At 35.2% G+C, this 19,143-nt stretch overlaps 1 protein-coding gene across 1 annotated transcript in view; it reads left to right on the top strand.

Moving 5' to 3' along the window:
- Positions 1-4,334: 4,334 nt before the first annotated feature.
- The window catches only part of LOC109827124 (pentatricopeptide repeat-containing protein At1g02150), an 18,704-nt gene continuing 3,895 nt past the window's right edge, over positions 4,335-19,143 (top strand). The window contains exon 1 of the mRNA XM_020394084.1: positions 4,335-4,806. Coding sequence (XP_020249673.1) covers positions 4,429-4,806 — 378 coding nt within the window. The 5' untranslated portion in view covers positions 4,335-4,428. The remainder of the gene's footprint in view (positions 4,807-19,143) is intronic.

The following is a 19,143-nucleotide window of genomic DNA, read 5'->3' as shown; positions in this document are numbered from 1 at the left end:
TCTTCTGCTCGTCGTCTCGTTCCACGCTTTCTCCTGTGTTCCCTTATACTATTTGACACCTCTATTCTCATGCGATCATGAGAATCATCTATCCTCAAGCTCCCATGAGGATCGCTAAGTTCCGAAGAGAAGATACACACGTATCACCGTTGGAGTTGCTCTTATGCATAGCATAATTAACCATATATAATATATAATTATCACAAGAACGGAGTTAGCACACTGCAAGTAGCTCATAAATCATAATACTAAACAAACTAAGAGTAAATCATTTCTTCAAACACCTAGCACCTCAAAATTAACATAGTAGAAATGCTAACTATAGATAGCAATAAGACAGAATACCATCTTCTGCCCCCAAAAGCCACCCTCCTCCACTACCACTTCACGTCAAAGCTTAAGACTGCCAAAAAACGAAGAAGAGAAAACAATCAGCACAAAAATAGTCCAGGGCCGCCTGGTAGAAACTTGAATGATTTGAGAGACCGATTCAAGATACCAAAGATTTAAGGGCTAACATCAAAAGAACCCAAGATCAAAACGCAAGCAAACAATTCAAAAAAAAAAAGAGGTTAAAAATGACACCTTGGCAGTGTAAACAAGTTGCAGAGTGTTAAAGCGGATGCCTTTTTTCGATGTACAGGATTTCCTCGTCGCAAAATTCGAGTTTTTCGATCGCGTCCTTCATCGCGATCTCATTGATGGAGTCAGGGTCGGTGTTGAGGAAAGGGGAGGTGAGGAGGATGACCTCTTGCTCGGCACTCGAGATCGAGGAAACTGTACTTCGAACCCATTCTCCTCTCTTTCGATTTCGGGTTCGATTTCGAAGTCGGATTGAGGGATTTGGGAGATTTTTTTTCTTGGGGCGGGGGGTTGGCGGGAAATCTGTGAATTTTGCCGCCGGAATATGAAGTGAAAGATGTGAGAGTGAGATGACAGCTGTAGGTAGTAGCCTAAATGGTCATTTATTACGTGGCTCTTTTTTTTATTTTGGTTCCCCACATCTTTTCTATTTCGAAACTAGTCCTTCGGATTTTGATTAAAAGTCAATGATTAAGGATGAGATGGAGGCTAGCGGGGATGGAGGGAGAGCGAAACGCATTCCGTGCAGGAAAATATCATTTCTGGAGTTTGCCATAGTTTCCTGAAACTTTGGCTATTGTTTTATAGAAATGTTAGGGGCACACCCCAAGTCACACCTCCAACTACACCTCCCCTCTCATTCGCTACAGTACTCCGGGCCCCACATGAGTTTTTAAAATTTAAAAACTCATGTGGGGACCGGAGTACTGTAGCGAATGAGAGGGGATGTGTGGTTTGGGGTGTGCCCCTAACACCACTCATTGTTTTAGTCTTTTTTTCCCCATCAAAATCATTCAAAAATCAAACATGAAAAGCAATTATTTTCAATCTTTAGTTTGAAGGGAACCAAAAGAATAGAAAATCATAACTTAAAAAAAAATTCCTACCTGGCTCCTTTGAGAAGCCCAAAACAACACCTCCTATTTTTTAAGGCTAAATAGCACTTATATACATATTGCTTCATTTGCCTTTCACTTATGTACTCTCGTTTTTCTTTGGTAGGGGGAAAACACCCTAAAGTTTTTTATATTTGCACTTATATACTCTCGCTTATTTTTTTAGCACTTATATAACCCAAAGTTTTTAAATTTAGCACTTAAATATCCTATAGTTTTTTAATCTGAGAATGAAATACCCTAATTTTAAAGTAAATACCCTTAGTTATGCAAACTTGAGAGTATCTAAGTGCAAGCTTTAAAAAAAATTAGGGATTTAAGTACAAGTTTTAAAAGGATAATTTTTTTCAAACAGACCATTTTTTTATAAATATTTAGCAAAAATAACTGTTTTACTAAATATTTAGTAAAATCAACCTCTTTTTTGCCAACTCACCAAGGATGGTCAAAAAGAGGTCGATTTTGCAAAATGTCGGTTTCAAAACACAGGAGGAGTAGTCTTGTGTGTTTAATATTCACTAATCGCGAGCTAAACAGTACACAGAAAACTCACGGGACTACTAGTCTTGTGGGTTTAACAGAGCCTTTGGCTGCTGTCGGCCCAACAAATAAATGAGACTAAGTCCAGTGAATTTGTCGGGCGTATGTATATAAACTCCATCTGCCCCCAAAAAATTTGGGTGATGCTAATTTCTCTCCCTCAATCTCTCTCTCCCTCAATATCTCTCCCCTAGTTTCATTCATCCTCTTCCACATCACCTCCTTCTCCCTCAATTTTCTCTCTCTTCTTCTCTCCAAATCCAAACCGATGATCTTCCCAAAAGTTTACTCTGACATTGGTGAACTATGATACCATCTATCTTCTCCGACGCCGATGAACTTCAACTCTTCATAAAAGGTAAATTTTTCTATTTTTTATAAATTTCTCTCTATTTCCTAGTTATAATTGTAGCTTAGAAATAACTATAGGGTTATAATGATTTTTTTATTTTGATAAACAATATGATTTGGTTAAAATTTGATATAAATGGTCTTTCAACAATGGTTTAACTAGGTTTAACTATAAATAAGATATATAAAATTTAACTTATGAATAATATATATAAATTGTATATGATGAATGTTAATATTTCAGTTTTGATGGCAAATGGAATACACGTTATTTGCTTATTCAATGGGAAACTAAGTGTTGGAATGAATAATATGCCTATATACAGAGAAGCTAGGATATTGAAAAGTATTCATGTTTATTTAGAAATGCAACTTCAAATGAATAGTGGAGCAAAAATATAGAATAATTGGAATTAATGATGTAGAGTATGCAACTACGGTCTTTTGTAATTGAGCGATAAATGAAAAAAGAACAATTGTTGCAAAGATCACTAATGATCAAGAAATGTTTGACATGTTACAACTTGCGGAAAACCAAATCTTAGTCAAGTTGTTCATTGAAAATTTTCTAATGTGTTGTCCAACTTTCATATGCTCCAAGGGAGTTCTCCCGAATGCTTGACCTAGAAAATAACTCGAGCGAATTCATTTCATCTATGAGTACTGTGCACTTAGAAAATGACTTGAGTGAAATGACATGGACTTAACCACTACATTTAGATAGGCCTTCCCATTGTGCAACGTTAAGTGATATGTTCCATAATGCTTCGGGTCATGTCACGAATGGTGGCTAGTTCGAATCAAGATGGTGGCGCTAAATTGCCTTATGATCGGTATTGTTTAGTTTGGTATTCAACGAATCATTACCGAAAGGCTTATAAGAAGAGTTTTCATCCTCCCGATGATAGACATTATTGACCGGCTTATACATGGACCATGTCTATTACCACCTCAGTTTAAAAGACAAGCATGAAGATCTCGATCCGTGTGCATTAGAGGTACCATGTATCAAGAGCAGGAAGGAGTGGCATCACGAATTAAATATAGTCAATGTAATCAATTTGGTCATAAATAGGTCTTATTGTCCATCAAGAACAAGTACATAACAATTAATTGGTAATAAGTTATCTATCTCTAATTAACCCCTTTTATTATAGTCTTATTGATTATTATAGTTTTATTGATATAGCAAGAACTAATATGTTGCCAATTATATGTGCATGTATATACACTATGCTTCCCGGGCCGGTTAGTGATGACGTCCTATATGATCAATCATGACACCTTTCGGAGATGATGTCATTTCATTTACAGAGGTAACAATTTTTGAGGCGTACATGCATGAATAAGTTATATAAATCATGATCTTTTTCTTTTATATTCCAATATTAGTTTCCATTGTTATACTCTAATATAATATTTTGTTGTTGTGCGGAGAGCACGAAAGCTAGTTATGGTTGATCATAGCCCCAGACATATGTGTTTGCCGCTTGAGAATGGGCGTATGATAGCCTTGATAGCCCAAGTCGGTTTTCTCACATGCTCGAGGCTACAGTGTAGTTATGGTTTATAAATTCACAGTGTTTACCGTAATTTTCATTATTAAACCCCCCCTGCGTAATTTTACCAACCCATATGCAAATTGTAGTTAAGATTGTTAGGAGTTTTTCTTATAACATATTAATGTTAACGGGAGTTTTCATACACCCCCCAACTTAAGGATGGTTTTGTGATATTTTGAAAGTTGTTGGGGGAGTATCGTATATTCATCCAAAGTTCTGAGGGGAGTAGAACAAATAATGGTTGGTAAAAATTCTGGGCTACCTGTTGGGGCCTTCTTTAGGCCTGATCCATTATCATTCCACTCAAACCGTAAATATTTCCATATTGTCCAATTGCTTTAACTGGGCCACATGGGGCCCAATGCAAAGGCCCAACATGTACCCAACTCTTCCCCTCGCTCTCGGTTCCTCCCCTCACCTCTCATTCTTCATCCAAAACCTTTCCTCCCCTCTCTCGACTCCCAAAAACCCTAGAAAATCCCCCCAAAACCCTAGAAATGCTCCTCCGAATCCCAACCTCTCCTCTCGTCAACCCCCTCAATTTCGCAACCTCCAAGTCCTCCTACTCTCAAATCCCAATCTCCTTTCGCTCCCCCGCTCCAATCCTCAAATCCGAATCGATCCGATTCGGTCCAGTTCGATGCTCGATCTCTCAGGTCCACAGCTATGGGACTGTGGACTACGAGAAGCGGCCGGCGATAAAGTGGAGCGCTTTGTATCGGAGGATATCGACGATGGAGAACCCTAGCCTTGGGTCTGGGGCTGTGCTGGATCAGTGCGAGGAGGAGGAGGAGAAGAGGCTGTCGAAGTGGCTGCTTTGTCGGGTTGCTAAGAAGGAGCTGAGGAAGTTTCGCCGGTTCAAGCACGCTCTTGAGGTGCGTCTTCGTCTTTTTTGCTGTTTTGTGTAAAAATTTTATCCTTTGGTCTGCTAACATAGGAAAAAAATGGAATCTTTTGCTTGTTGTGACATGGATTGTGACATTGCGTTAAGAACTCGAGCTCGTTAATAGCTTGTGTTGGAATTTACGATCTGAGCCGACTGGACAACTGGAGTCAGCCAGTTGGAGCCCGTCCTGGTTAGGATCTGGTCGGATTTTGAACAGAGCTGAACACTACCCTCACCTCTGCATAATAAAAAAAGAAAGGAAAAAAAAAACCATTGAGGGATTTCTATATAATATCATGTAGGGTGTAGTGGATCTCTATATAATATCATATAGGGAGGAAGGAGAGGGTGACACCTGGCATACCGGTGCAGTCACCATTGGTGCAGGCATAATGCAATCAGTATAGTGCATTTCTTATACATCATTACTATGTATCAAGATTTCTGATGTGCCAGATGTTATCCCCTCCTTCCTCTTTACACGATATTCTATAGAGGGTCCTATATGTATGTTTTTCTCATGGCTTACGCGAACTCGCTGAAGGGTGCCTACGGTGTCAGTCTCAGTTTGCATTCTGCTTGGATTCATATGCATGGCTAACAGATCTGAGCATATCTTGAATCCAGCCCTGTCTGTCCGACTAGTTTATGTTGGAGATGGTCAAAATGAGTTTTTTTGCATTAATTTTTTATATTTGGTATGTTTGAGATGGCCAACATGAAATTTTAGCTTATTTTGACATAGATTGTCTGAAGATCTAGTTAATAGCTTTTGTTGAAATCTAGGATCTAAGCCAACTTGAATCTATCCAAGCTAAAGTTCAAACAGAGTAGATCTGGGTCGAATTTAGGACAAACTCGAACACTTCACACAACTTAGTACAAAAAAAACTATAGAGGGTCGGGGTCCTTTATATAATATCACATAAGGAGGAAGGGGAGGTTGACACTCAGTGTATAAATGCTCAAGTAAATAAATGCAGTCTCTTTTAGTACAATCAACATTAGTGTGGGCACCTCATATAAACATAGTTAGAATAGTGAAATGCAATGATACACATCAGTGATATGTGTATCAAGATCCTTGATATGCACGATGCTATCAGCTCCTACCTCCCTACATGATCTTCTATAAAGGGCTCTGTATAGGATTTTTTTTCATACCTCAAGGGAACTGGTTCTATACATCCCAGTTAATCTCATTTGCATGGTTAACCGAAATTTGAGCATATCTTAGATCCAAGGTTGCTGATAGCGGACCGCGGCGCGTCGCGGCGAGGTACCGCTAAGGCTATATCGGGCTATTGCGGCGAAATCGCGGCAAATAGCGCACAGTCAAATAGCGGTCAAATTTAAATATATTTAAATATCCTAAATAATAAGAAAATTCATAAAAAAATCTAAAAATTTAATTAGTTGTAAATTTCTTGTATTATCAGTAAATAACAATTAGTAGGCTTGTTGTATGAATGAAACTATGAAGAAATTCAAGAAATATAGCATCATAATATGTGTGATAGCGGGTTTAGCGGGTTTAGCCGCTTTTAACAACAAAAATCCGCTTTTAACCGCGAAAATCCGCTTTTAACCGCGAAAACCCGCTTTTAACCCGCTAAAAGCCGCTTTTACGCGCTATTCGAATGAATAGTGGATTTTCCCGCTTAAGCCAGCCGCGAAACCCCTACGCGTAGCGTTGAAGGGCCGCGACCGCTATTCGCGCCGCTATAGCCCCGCTATTGGCCGCTATTTACAACACTGCTTAGATCCAGCTCTATCTGGCTTGGATTAGGTTTAAGGATAACAAGATATTAGATTTGAGCAATACTACAATAGTTGTGACTTATTTGTTTTGACACAAGTCACATTATGGCGTTGTTATGTTTTGCAGATATTTTGTAGTAGAGTAGGCCAGAAATACTTTTTATTGAAGTGAGAGTTGTAATATGTAGTCTTGAAGCTAATTAATCTCCTCACAGAGATTGGTTTGTTAGTAATGCTTTCTCTCCTTTAGAGGAGATCCATATTAGAGTACTCAAGTCCTAGAAAAGCATAATGTTGTTTTGATCCATGAATCTAAGAAATAGTGAGAATTCTTAATCTCTCTTAATTCTCTTAATTCAAAGATCATGGTTTTGAATTGATGTCGTTTCATTGATTCCTTCTAAGGATTTCCATTTATTCTTCTTAAAGATATCATTTCAATTGGAATTTGGTTATTCACGATGTATCACGAGCCCTGTTAAACATCCATGGCTGAATGGATAAAGTGCCCACCTCATAATTGACAATTTCGTAGGTTCAGTTCCTGCTGGATGCACGCCAATAGGAACATTTAGTAAATATTGGAATTGGTTCTCTCATCATTCGTACATAGCAAATTGGTCAAGATATTGGGACTAGACTTACCAATCGTTTCATAACCTTTCGAGCACAACCAATATATATCTGAACCCCCTTTACTTGGGAATTCATCTTGGATCCGTAAACTATGTTTTGGAAGAAGCCCCACTCATGGCGACCTGGTCGAATTAGGAGAAGTCATAGGTCAATTAATTGGAGCAATAGGGGCTAAACTAACATTAAGAACTTTTCATACAGGTGGAGTATTCATAGGCGATATTGTCGAACATGTATGAGCTGCTTACAATGGAAAAATAAAGTTCAATTAGTATTTGGTTCATCACGCGGATACTTGTCATAGATATCCCGTTTTTCTATGTTCTATAGACTTGTATGACTTTTGTGTGTCGGAATATTATACATAGTTAAATATTCTACTAAAAATCTTGATTTCAGCTCAAAATGATTAATATGTAGAATTTGAACAAGTGAGTGTTGAGATTCATGTCGAAACGTCTAATTTTCATTTTAAAGATAGGGTAACAAATCTAGTATTAGGCCAATAATTTGAGTAATATGCCCTATGTTTTTCTTCAAGTGTGGAAACCGCAAGATCAGAAGCAGTAGGATTGATTTTCATAATGAAGTGAAATATGTCAAAAATTTTATTGGAATTGGAATAGTACAAAGTATTGAATTGACAAAAGCAAGTTGATCGGTTAATTCAATAAGAAATAAATGGGAATTAGCACTCGATATAGTTGGTACTACCCAACCGAATAAAATTCAATTGTTTATTCATTTAGAGAGTAAATTTTCAGGTTCAACCAATTCTTTTTTCAAAAGATTTAGTAGATGAATAAGAATTGTGAGCAAGTGAAATGCGTTTCATTTCTTTATCATCATAGAAAATACTATATAGACTGGATTAAATTATATTATCTATGGATATGGACTTCTAATTCGAAATCGATTTATGATTCATTATTTTGATCTCGTTAGCTGCGGATGAAGTTGATGCAGGCTTAACCATTCTTGTTAACGATTAATGTATGCCGCAAGGATCTCAACTCTTAATCTTGCTGAGCACACGAACGATAGGGATGTCGAAACTTAGTGTTGATTGAATAGAGGTGTTGGAGAAGGCTCTCTTTGAAGGACTTGATCAACGAATAAAGTGATCGATCGAAGAAGAAACACTCAACTGCGCATCTAAGTGGAAATCCAACTTAGAGGGCTAAGGAGAGGTGAACTCTTTGACCACAAGAGCTATGCTGCTTGTTGGCGTGAGGTATACCAATATGCAACGACAATGAGGAACAATTGCAAAAGAACTTTAGAAGTTTCGAGCAAAGTTGGAGCCCTTTGATTGGTGAAGGAGGTTTGCTATTAATAAGCAATATCTTCAGTTGTGGTGCGCAGATAGTAGAGAGCGTTTGATGTGTGGTTAGTACAATAAGGCTGCAATCAATCCTCATTAACGACGAGGTGCGTACTAGTGCATGGCTGAGCAGTTGTGGACCGGCCAACCACTCTTGTAGAACCTTTTCAAAACCTTGGTAGCGCATGTCAATTTGGTTGGTGAAGAAGCTTCATTCTTTTGGACTTATTGTAGTGCCCATAGTAGTTGGCAGCTTTGCATTAGTGCAACATCTTTATTAGCCTCATACCATAATAAGCAAAGTTTTTAAATATCGATCGATAATCCAATATTATCCCCGAGTTATCGATTTTGGGAGCTTTTCGATAGGATAAGTTAAAATTTAAATCGATTATCTTTTTTGGGATTTATCGGCGATAATGCAGTGATAAAGGTGATTATCGACTGATATTAGCGGCTCTAAAAATTGAAATTATCGGGTCATACTATTGGATTGTGATTTTGGATAATGTGCAGTTCTTGAGTGAACTTGAAACCCGACCGACCCGTTCTTTACAATAAAATTTAAACCTGATTCTGTAGCCCTAATAGCGCATAGTATAATATAGCGCTACCCTGTCGCTACGTAGCGTTGGAAAATAGCGTAAAAACAAAATAACGTACGTTATTTTACCCATAGCGTACGCTTTGTAACGCGTCTTCATAGTGCTTTATAGCTTAGATTAAATTATTAAAGGGCTGATATTGATTTTTAAAATAATTTTAATGGCTGTGATTGAGTTTTATTCAAATTAATCAGACTTTACACTAAAAAATATTAAAAAGAGATTAAAGAATTACTAGTTACTTTTTTTCTAATTAACCAAATTTAGAAGTAATAAAAATTGGTACTTTTCTTTTAAAAATAAAAACTGTAACTTCACTTGGATTACTATTAGTTGTTTTTAGATTTATAATATGCTATTACCTATTAGAACTTACTGTGATAATGTGTGATGTATATTTTTCTTAACGACTATGCTTCTGGAATGATTGTTAAGGCATACATGGTTGATTTTGTTGTGAAATTGTTAATATTATATTGATTTATGATAGTATTTTTATGATGATATGTTCGAAAACCGTGATGATTATTCATATTATTTGATTTTGAATATTATGTATCAATAAAATATTTAAATAATAATAAATCATTTAACCTACGTTAAGAGCAAGGTTTTAAATGTCAGATGTCGGGTTTATTTTCAGATGGCTGAAATCCATGTCGGATAGCGAAAATCGAGGATATATCGGGGAACATTGATTAAATATCGGATTGCCATATCGGGTAGTGCGCATATGTATAATATCATGTCCTAAATGTAATCTAAGCATTCATAAATGAGATTAATGGGTATCCTTGTCATAGGAGGGGATTTCCTCCTATGACGTCTCTAAAATCACATGATTGAGCGACATTGTGGATGATCCGCTCCGTTGAACTTGATCTACATATTCTAAAACCCCAACACACCAAGTTTGGGGTGAATCCGTCGTCGTTTGACCCTCCATCGAGCCATGTGAAAAGTTCTATTCATTCAAAACCGTTAAAATTGATACGATTAGATAAAGGGTCAAACGACGACGGGTTCACCCCAAACTTGGTGTGTTGAGGTTTTAGAATATGTAGATCAAGTTCAACGGAGCGGATCATCCATAATGTCCCTCAATCATGTGATTTTAGAGGCGTCATAGGAGGAAATCCCCTCCTATGACAAGGATACCCATTAATCTCTTCATAAATTCAATATAAGCATATTTTATAAATTCTATAGACTAAACATATAAAAAAGTAAATAATATATGGATTTGGGTTCATAAATTCTTTCTATCGGGTTCGTAAGAAACCCTTAAACATGAGAACGGGTCAAAGGGGTTTGGGTATTTATCACTAAACCCAAACCCAATAACAAAAAACGGATCTTAAAAAAGTACCATATCGGTCGATTTTTCAAAGCTAAAAAATAGGCCGATATGCCCGATATGACACTGATATTTCCGATTTGACGCTGAAAACCGACATACGAGTTAAAAACGTTCATGTCGTGTCGGTCAAGTCCTCAAACCGACATGTCGGCCGACATGTCGGACATGTCGGCCGACATTTAAAACATTGGTTAAGAGTTAAGCTATTTTGCATTTTACGTTAACCGGAGGTGAGCGTTACGCTATGCGTTATCGCTATTTTCAACATTGCTAAAATCTATTCTAAAGAAACACAAAAGAAGTATATATTTTCTTAATAAATTCTCAAATTCTCTATAATCATATCAAAACTTTAAAGTTGTGATAAGAATTGTGAATAATATTTTTATATTCTAATAGGATTAAACTGAATTTTCTTTAAGAATAGAAATCAATATTAACGAATTAAAATGAAATGAAATAAGATAAAATTGAACATTAGACCTATCAACATCATGATTTTTAAAAGAAGGATGCGATTCCAACCACTCAAGACTGCACCGCAATGAAATGCATGCAAGCATCATAATATCCATAGTCCATACTATCACTCTTCTTGCTATTTGACGACTCAAACTCTTCCAAACACACCATACACTTGCTCTCATTGTCGCAATCCTCAGCCGTAATCTCCTCCAATATCATCACCATTGGAACTACAGGCTCCTTATTTCATCCCTTCACACATTTCATCTTTGTTGATCATTGTAATCTCTCTAACTAGCTCGACATTCACCACCATTTGCACTTTCCCTTCACTCCCTTCATTGCTTTGCAAATGTATGACGAATTTTTCTCCTTCCGATAAAGATGGAGCTCGAGAGGGAGTTTCAAGACATGAGAAAACATGTAGAGCGTAGAGATGCAGTTGACAGATTATTGGTTAACGATCTCTTGGTGGTTGAAATAGATCAAGCCAGAGGGGGTTAGGTAGATCATCCGGATGATATAGGTGATGTCGAGGGTGAGTTCGAGCTTTTAAATAGCTGGAAGTGGCGATTCGAGGCGGAGAGAGTGGGGGATGTGGTGGTCAAAGAGGTAGCAGACTATTTCATTAGTACGAGATGTGGATCTTAAAGTTTCCTGTCGCACGTCAAAACTTTGAAGTTATAAACAAGGGAAAAATGCTTCCAGCCCCTAAAACCCAAAAAAACATGCTTCCCCCCAAGACTTTGTCAACGGGTGCTTTGCCCCAAAAAATAAAGATTTTGTTCTCCGAACCCCCAAAACATAAAACCCAAGAGATTAAAATACGTGAAGGCCATAATACCCTTCTCTCTCTCTCTCTTTTTATCATAATGTACTGAGATAATAGTTAAAATGATTGATGAGGATTATTTTATTATTTTCATTGATGAGGGGAACTAACTGTTTGTATTGATAGATTGTTAAAGTTACGGCTTAATTATTAATGTTGCGAGTTAATTGTTAAGGTTACGGATCAATTGTTAAGGTTATGAATCCCTTCTCTCTCTCTTTATCATGATGTTACTGTGATAATGTTGAAATGATTGAAGATGATTGTTATTTTACTATTTTTGTTTTTTTATTATTTTCGTTGTTGATGAGGAAACTAATTGTTTTTGTTTGTATTAGGAGATTGTTAAGGTTACAGGTTTAATTGTTAAGGTTACGAGTTGGTTGTGAAGATTACGGGTTTAATTGTTAAGGTTACATGTTTAATTGTTAATGTTACGAGTTTAATTTTTAAGGTTACGGATTTATTGTTAAGGTTACGGGTTGGTTGTTAAGGTTACGGGTCGGTTGTGAAGGTTACGGGTTTAATTGTTAAGGTTACGAGTTTAATTATTAAGGTTACAGGTTTAATTGTTAAGGTTACGGGTCGGTTGTGAAGGTTACGGGTCGGTTGTGAAGGTTACGAGTTGGTTGTGAAAGTTACGGGTTGGTTGTTAAGGTTACAGGTTTGTTGTTAAGGTTATGGGTTTGTTGTGTAGGTTAACTTCACAACTAAAGCGTAACATTCACAACCAACGCATATCCTTAACAACAAACCCGTAACCTTAACAACCAATCCGTAACCTTCACAATCAACTATTATACTTAACAACGAATATTCTAAAAATATTGTGGCTGGAGGGGGTTGAACCCCTAATCTCTTGTCCAAACTCTCGAACTTTACCACTAGGCCAAGTGACCCAAAGTATTCATTCCACTCAAAATATATATACATATATATCCCAACGTGTAACACTCAAAATATATATACATATATATCCCAACGTGTAACCTTCACAACCAACCCGTAACCTTAACAACCGGTCCATAAGCTTAACAACAAATCCGTAACCTTAACAATTAAACCCGTAACCTTAATAATTAAACCCGTAACCTTAATAACCGACCCGTAACCTTAACAACCGACACGTAACCTTAACAATAAATTCGTAATCTTAACAATTAAACCCACAATCTTAACAATTAAACCCGTAACCTTCACAATCGACCCGTAACCTTAACAACCGACCCGTAATCTTAACAACGAACCCGTAACCTTAATAATTAAACCCGTAGCCTTAACAATTAAACTCGTAACCTTAACAATTAAACCCGTAACCATAATAATTAAACCTGTAACCTTCATAATTAACCCGTAACCTTAACAACCGACCCGTAACCTTAACAACCGAATCGTAACCTTAACAACAAATCCGTAATCTTAACAATTAAACCCGTAATCTTAACAATTAAACTCGTAAGCTTAACAATTAAACTTGTAACATTCACAACCAACCTGTAACCTTAACAACTAAACCCGTAACCTTAACAATCTCCCAATACAAACAAAAACAATTAGTTTCCTCATCAACAACAAAAATAATAAAAAAATAAAAATAATAAAATAATAATCCCCTTCAATCATTTTAACATCATCACAGTAACATCATGATAAAGAGAGAGAGATAAGGGATCCATAACCTTAACAATTGACCCGTAACCTTAATAATTAACTCGTAACCTTAACAATTAACCCGTAATTTTAACAATCTTCCAATACAAATAGTTAGTTCCCCTCATCAACAACAAAAATAATAAAATAATTCTCATCAATCATTTTAACTATCATCTCAGTACATCATGATAAAAAGAGAAAGAAGAGTATTATGATCTTCACATATTTTGATCTCTTGGGTTTTGTGTTTTGGGGCTCAGAGAACAAAATCTTTATTTTTTGGGGCAAAGCACCCGTTGACAAAGTCTTGGGGGGATGCATGTTTTTTTGAATTTTGGGGGCTGGAAGCAATTTTCCCTATAAACAATTTAGAGTGAGAGAAATCTCTTATTTTTTCTTTTTCATGTAATGGGGGATTTGGGGGCCTAAATATGTGAAATTAGTCTCACTAGAATCGGAAAGAAAAATTTGAATTCGTTTTCACTTAATAGATAATATTCCAAATTCAACTAGGGATTTCACATGACAAGTTTTACATCTAGGGATACATGTTGGACGATAAAGACTTTTCTACAAAAGAAAGGATTGACAAATAAAAAGGGATTAATTTGTAGATATACTATTTTAATTCAATAAAACTCCCCTTAACTTTGAGGGGTTTTGCACATAATCCTATTGAACTTCTATACCATTGAATTGCTTCGAAGAATTTTCACTATAACCCCTCATAGAAGAATTGTCAACTTCAGTCTATCACATGCCAAACACATGATATAAAGGGTGAAAATTAATTGAAATAACAAGTATACCTCGAAGTTGAACTCTGTTCACTACATCTAACAACCATATTCGAAGTCTATCACTCAAATAATTTCCTCATGCACGAGAGAGTTTCAAACTTTCATAATCTCCAACTATCGAAAACTAATCCAACTTTATTTTATTCTAGAACTTTTCTTCATTTATTATAAAAAAAATTAATTAGTTTTAGATAGTCCAAAGCAAATTATCCAAAAATAGTTCTAATCATCTAACTAATCCAAATCCAATTAAAACATTGTTTTTAGACTCATTATAATGTGCACAGCTATAGTTGCGCACCCCTTAATTTATCTATCCTTCCAATTTTGTTATATTCAATGTAGGATATTTTGGTGATGTGATTACCTAGAGTTGGTCACTATCATGCCAAATTGATCTCCTTTAATGGCTTTGTATATGGTATTGTGCACTACTTCACTGGTCTGCCACTTCGTTGACGCGCTACTTCGTTGATGTGCCATCTCATAGGTGCGCCACTTTAATCGTGCGCCACTCAGTTGTGTGCCACTTAGCTACACGCCACAACTTGTTCCCAAGCTCAGTGTTGATCTATGACTTGTTTGACTTAAGCTCTTGGGATCCCCAATCCTTGGCCAATTTTGTGGACCCTCTTGACTTTGTTGAGTCTATTGGTCATGGTTGAACGAACGAAATGCAATTAGTAGGACCAACACTTGTGCTTGGTTGATCTTACTAAGGGTTTGCATTTTTGACCGCCCACAAATAATGGCTCTACATTCATTTTTCAATTCTCAAACTCGTATGTGGAGTGAATTGTAGTGGCTTGTTTATTGCTTACTGTCTTAACCGATCAAAATGATTTGATTTGGCAATGAAATAATCAATGATGGATCATGGTAAGGAGGTCATCAAGAATGATTTTATCATGTTAGTAGATCGTGGTGAACAATATTTATTCCTACTATTAATTATTGCAGTTGTAACAATCTTATAAATTGATTTGCATGTTTGCTATAAAGATACAACTTGAATATGGCTAGAATATAGTTTTAATTAAAAATTGTGATACCATGGTCGTTCGATAAACAAGTTGGTTGGAAGCATTTTGCATAAGGATCTAAATTACATGACCAATTATGCACCAAGTATCTAAATTAATCATCTTAATTACAAAAGTTGATTATAATTTATAAATCTTAGATACTGGGGATTTTAATGCGAACTATGTGTTACTACCATTATTTGCTTATTGCTAGCTTGATATAGTCCCTTATTAATAACTGACTTGGCTTGGAAAAATTTGTCCTATATTTCTACGTTGGATGTTTTTAAGGTTATGCTCATGTGTTTTGATGAAATTTCAAGAAAGTTGACAATGAATATCAGAAGTTAATTTCTTATGCTTGAGTTAATAAAACTTTGTAAGAAATGCTTTTTTACAAAAATCATTTTTTAAGGGATAAGATGGGTCTCAAAACTCGAAAACACCAACTGACATTTTTCTATTTGAAATCATGGAACCAAAGCTTATGCTCCGTTATTACATAAATAGAACTTCATTTCTGCTGCTGTGGTTTATAAGATTTGTCTTGAAACTATTACATTTCGAAAGACCAACTAGTGAAGGATAGGTTTGGAGATGATTTAAAAACTATTTAGGAGTTAGAATTTATAACAAGAAATTAGGAAAAAGAAAGAAGGATAAAAGGAATTTTTTTTTTGAGACTTCACATCCATGATTACATTGTACAATCTAAAATTATAAGAAAGCTATACTCTCTTCTAAAGAAATTTTAATTTTCTTAAACATCTCAATTCTTTTTTATTGAAGAAACTCGATGGAGATCTATCTTTATAGAAGCGATACAATTGATGACAGGAAATATAGTTTATATACATGATCTGTAATCCAAATTAATAACTTCCTCTTTATAGATTAGACTACTTTGTTAACTAAAAGCCAGAATTCTAATGCAAATTAGTTCAACCACCTTTTTATAGTTTTCTTTATTTTTCTTTACCTCCTTGCTTATGATCTTCCAAATGGGAGTCTTTTCTATGCCAATTTTTGCATAGTTAAAGTAAATTGGACCTCGAGCGTCAAATGGATAAGAACTTTGAATCAATCAAATGGATTTAAAATTGATAGTTACTTAAATTCTATTGTAGATGATGCATAGGAAATTTTTGTACTTTAAGAAAAAGAGATATTTGGGTTAATATGGGTGTGATGTCGTGATGGTGGAATTTTCTGCTTTCATGCTAAAATATGAACAAATTGAGATATGAGTTTCCTATTTAGAACTAGGAATTTGTAACAAGAACTAGAGAGGAGAGAAAAAAAAGATATGTGAAATAAGATCTGCACTTATTTTAGGTTCACACCTTGTAAAGTTAGGGTTTTAAATTGAATATTGCATCATGACAATCTAAAATTAAAATAAGACTATACTTTCTTTCAAAGAAATTAAAACTTTTCACAAGTATCTCCATTCTTTTCTTTAAACAGTGGTTACACTTCATAAATTTACAAAAATTAATGATCAATGTTTCAATATCTGAGTTGCATTGACATGGGCATGGAGACATAGATATGCAAAATAGAAGTTTTGTGTCCAACATGGGCGTTTGATGTGTGTAACTGAAACGTTTTGAAAATGTGAGAACTTCATGTTTGGAACAGTCCTTTAGATGATGAAGTTTCATAAACTGTACAATAGATGATGCTAACTTTTCAACATTGTTGTGGAAAGCAAAATAATGGAGAAGAAACATGATATCGCTTAAGGTTTATAAGTGCCTACAGTAAAAAGTGTCGAGGACATTTTAAGATTAAAAAAATATTAAATAATAAAGGGTGAAAGAAATTACAAAATGGAAAATTGAGAAAATAATAAGGAGATATTAGTTATTGATGCTTCAAATTTATATGCAACAATACGCTATATATTTGAATCATCTCAAAAGATAAACATAATGATTTTTCATCCATGTCTAATCATTTGTTCTAGAAAGTAATAAGCACAATGTTATGAGTAAATCTTTATTTAGTCTTGTACTGCAATATATTATTAAGTTTTTTAACAATGGTTTGAGAAAGTAAAATGGAGAAGCAACATGGTATTTTTTAGGGTTTAAGGGGCTTGTGGTGAAAAGCATAAGGACATTTTTAGATAAATTAGGAACATCAAGTAACCAAAGAAAAGAAAATACAAAATGGAAGAATGAGAAAAAATTTCAACATAGAAAGAGTTGGATATTGATGTTTCAAATTAGCCTAATCGCACTCAAATACCTTGTAGTTTCCCCTAGTTTGCACCTATATATCCTCACTTGTTTCTGGAAACATGTATATACCCTAAACTAAAGTTTACAAACTTGCACTTATATGCTCTCACTTGTTTTCGCAACACTTATATACTCTAAAGTTTTTAAAACTTGCACTTTAATACCTCAAAGTTTTAAAAACGGACTCTTAAATGCCCTCAGTTATGTAAACTTGTAGGTATTTGAGTGCAAACTTTAAACAGTGTAAAATGTTTAAGTACCAAGTTAAAAACTTCAGGGTAGTTAAGTGCAAGTTCTATAAACTTTAGGGAATATAAGTGCTATCAAAACAAGTGAGGGTATATAAATGCAGGTTTTAAAAACTTTATGGTATATAAATGATGTCAGAAACAAGTGAGAGTATATAAGTGAATGGAGGTGAAACTATAGGGTATCTAAGTGCAATTAAGCCTTTCAAATTTATATATTTAAATTTGAATCGTCTCAAAGATAAATATAATGACTTTTATCGCAATGCATCAATTCTAGAAAGTAATGACAACATCATGTATAAAGCTTTAGTTAGTCAACACATTAATTTACGTATGATACAAAAATTAAATCTGACTATTATAATTTACCAGGATCAAGATGTAAATATCAAAACATGTTAAGTATTAAATGTGAACATGCGAATAAAAAAAGCATAAAGCATGAATATTGTTGTTTTTCCAAATTTATAAATAAAAAAGTATTAGCTAAAAATAATTTCTTTTAATCACATTAGTCAAATGCAATAATAAATCAAGCCTTTTGAGGCAAAAAGTTAATCGGGTTACAATTTTAAAGAGTTAAGAAAACCTGGAATATTAATACAATAAAAAAACATAATATAAAGATTTAAGAAAATTTTGGCAAAAGGAGGTTTACACGAAAGTATGAAATAATTAAGAAATATCTTTCGAAGACCAGTAAAGAATTCTATTATTATAAGATCCTTTCCTCATCAATATAGTTGCGGTTACTACTAGGACCATAACGAAATAATAAATTGGAGAATATGCATTTTATAAAATTAAAATTACTTTTGCTCAAGTTGAATTAGGCAAAATAATTGTATGAAGGACCAATATTACAGAAGGTGCTAGGCGAAATATGCATTCGAGCCGGGGCTTAGCGCCTAGGCGTTTGCTATTTTTAAATTTATTTAATTATAATAATTCACAAAAATATGTATTAATTTCCTATAAAATTGTAAAATAAATAAATAATAGTCTTAGATCCTTAATCAACCATGCATATATATACTAAATAGCTAAAATAGTAACCAAATACTAAGAAATATTACTATGTCCAACATAATCAGTTAATCACAGTGAAAAAAGATAAAAATTTAACCTTAAAAAGAGGAGAGGAGGGTTGGCAATGAAGAGGAAGAGGCAGCGAAGAGCCGAGGTGGCTCGAGGATGAAGTGTAGCGATCAGCTCGAGGAGAAGGCAGTGGTGAAGAAGAGGAGCTGGCGAAGAGGTGGTGGGAACAAAGAAGAGGTGGCAACGAAGAGGATGAGGAGGCGGCAACGAGAGAGGAGGCGGCGAGAGAGGAGGCGGTGGGAGATTGAGAAGAGGCGGCGGGAGAGGAGG

The sequence above is a fragment of the Asparagus officinalis genome, unplaced genomic scaffold, assembly GCF_001876935.1.
Source record: "Asparagus officinalis unplaced genomic scaffold, Aspof.V1 AsparagusV1_Un43, whole genome shotgun sequence".
Classification (NCBI taxonomy): Eukaryota; Viridiplantae; Streptophyta; class Magnoliopsida; order Asparagales; family Asparagaceae; genus Asparagus; species Asparagus officinalis.
The sequence above is the reverse complement of the archived record's forward strand: the minus strand, read 5'-3'. Positions and strand labels throughout refer to the sequence as shown.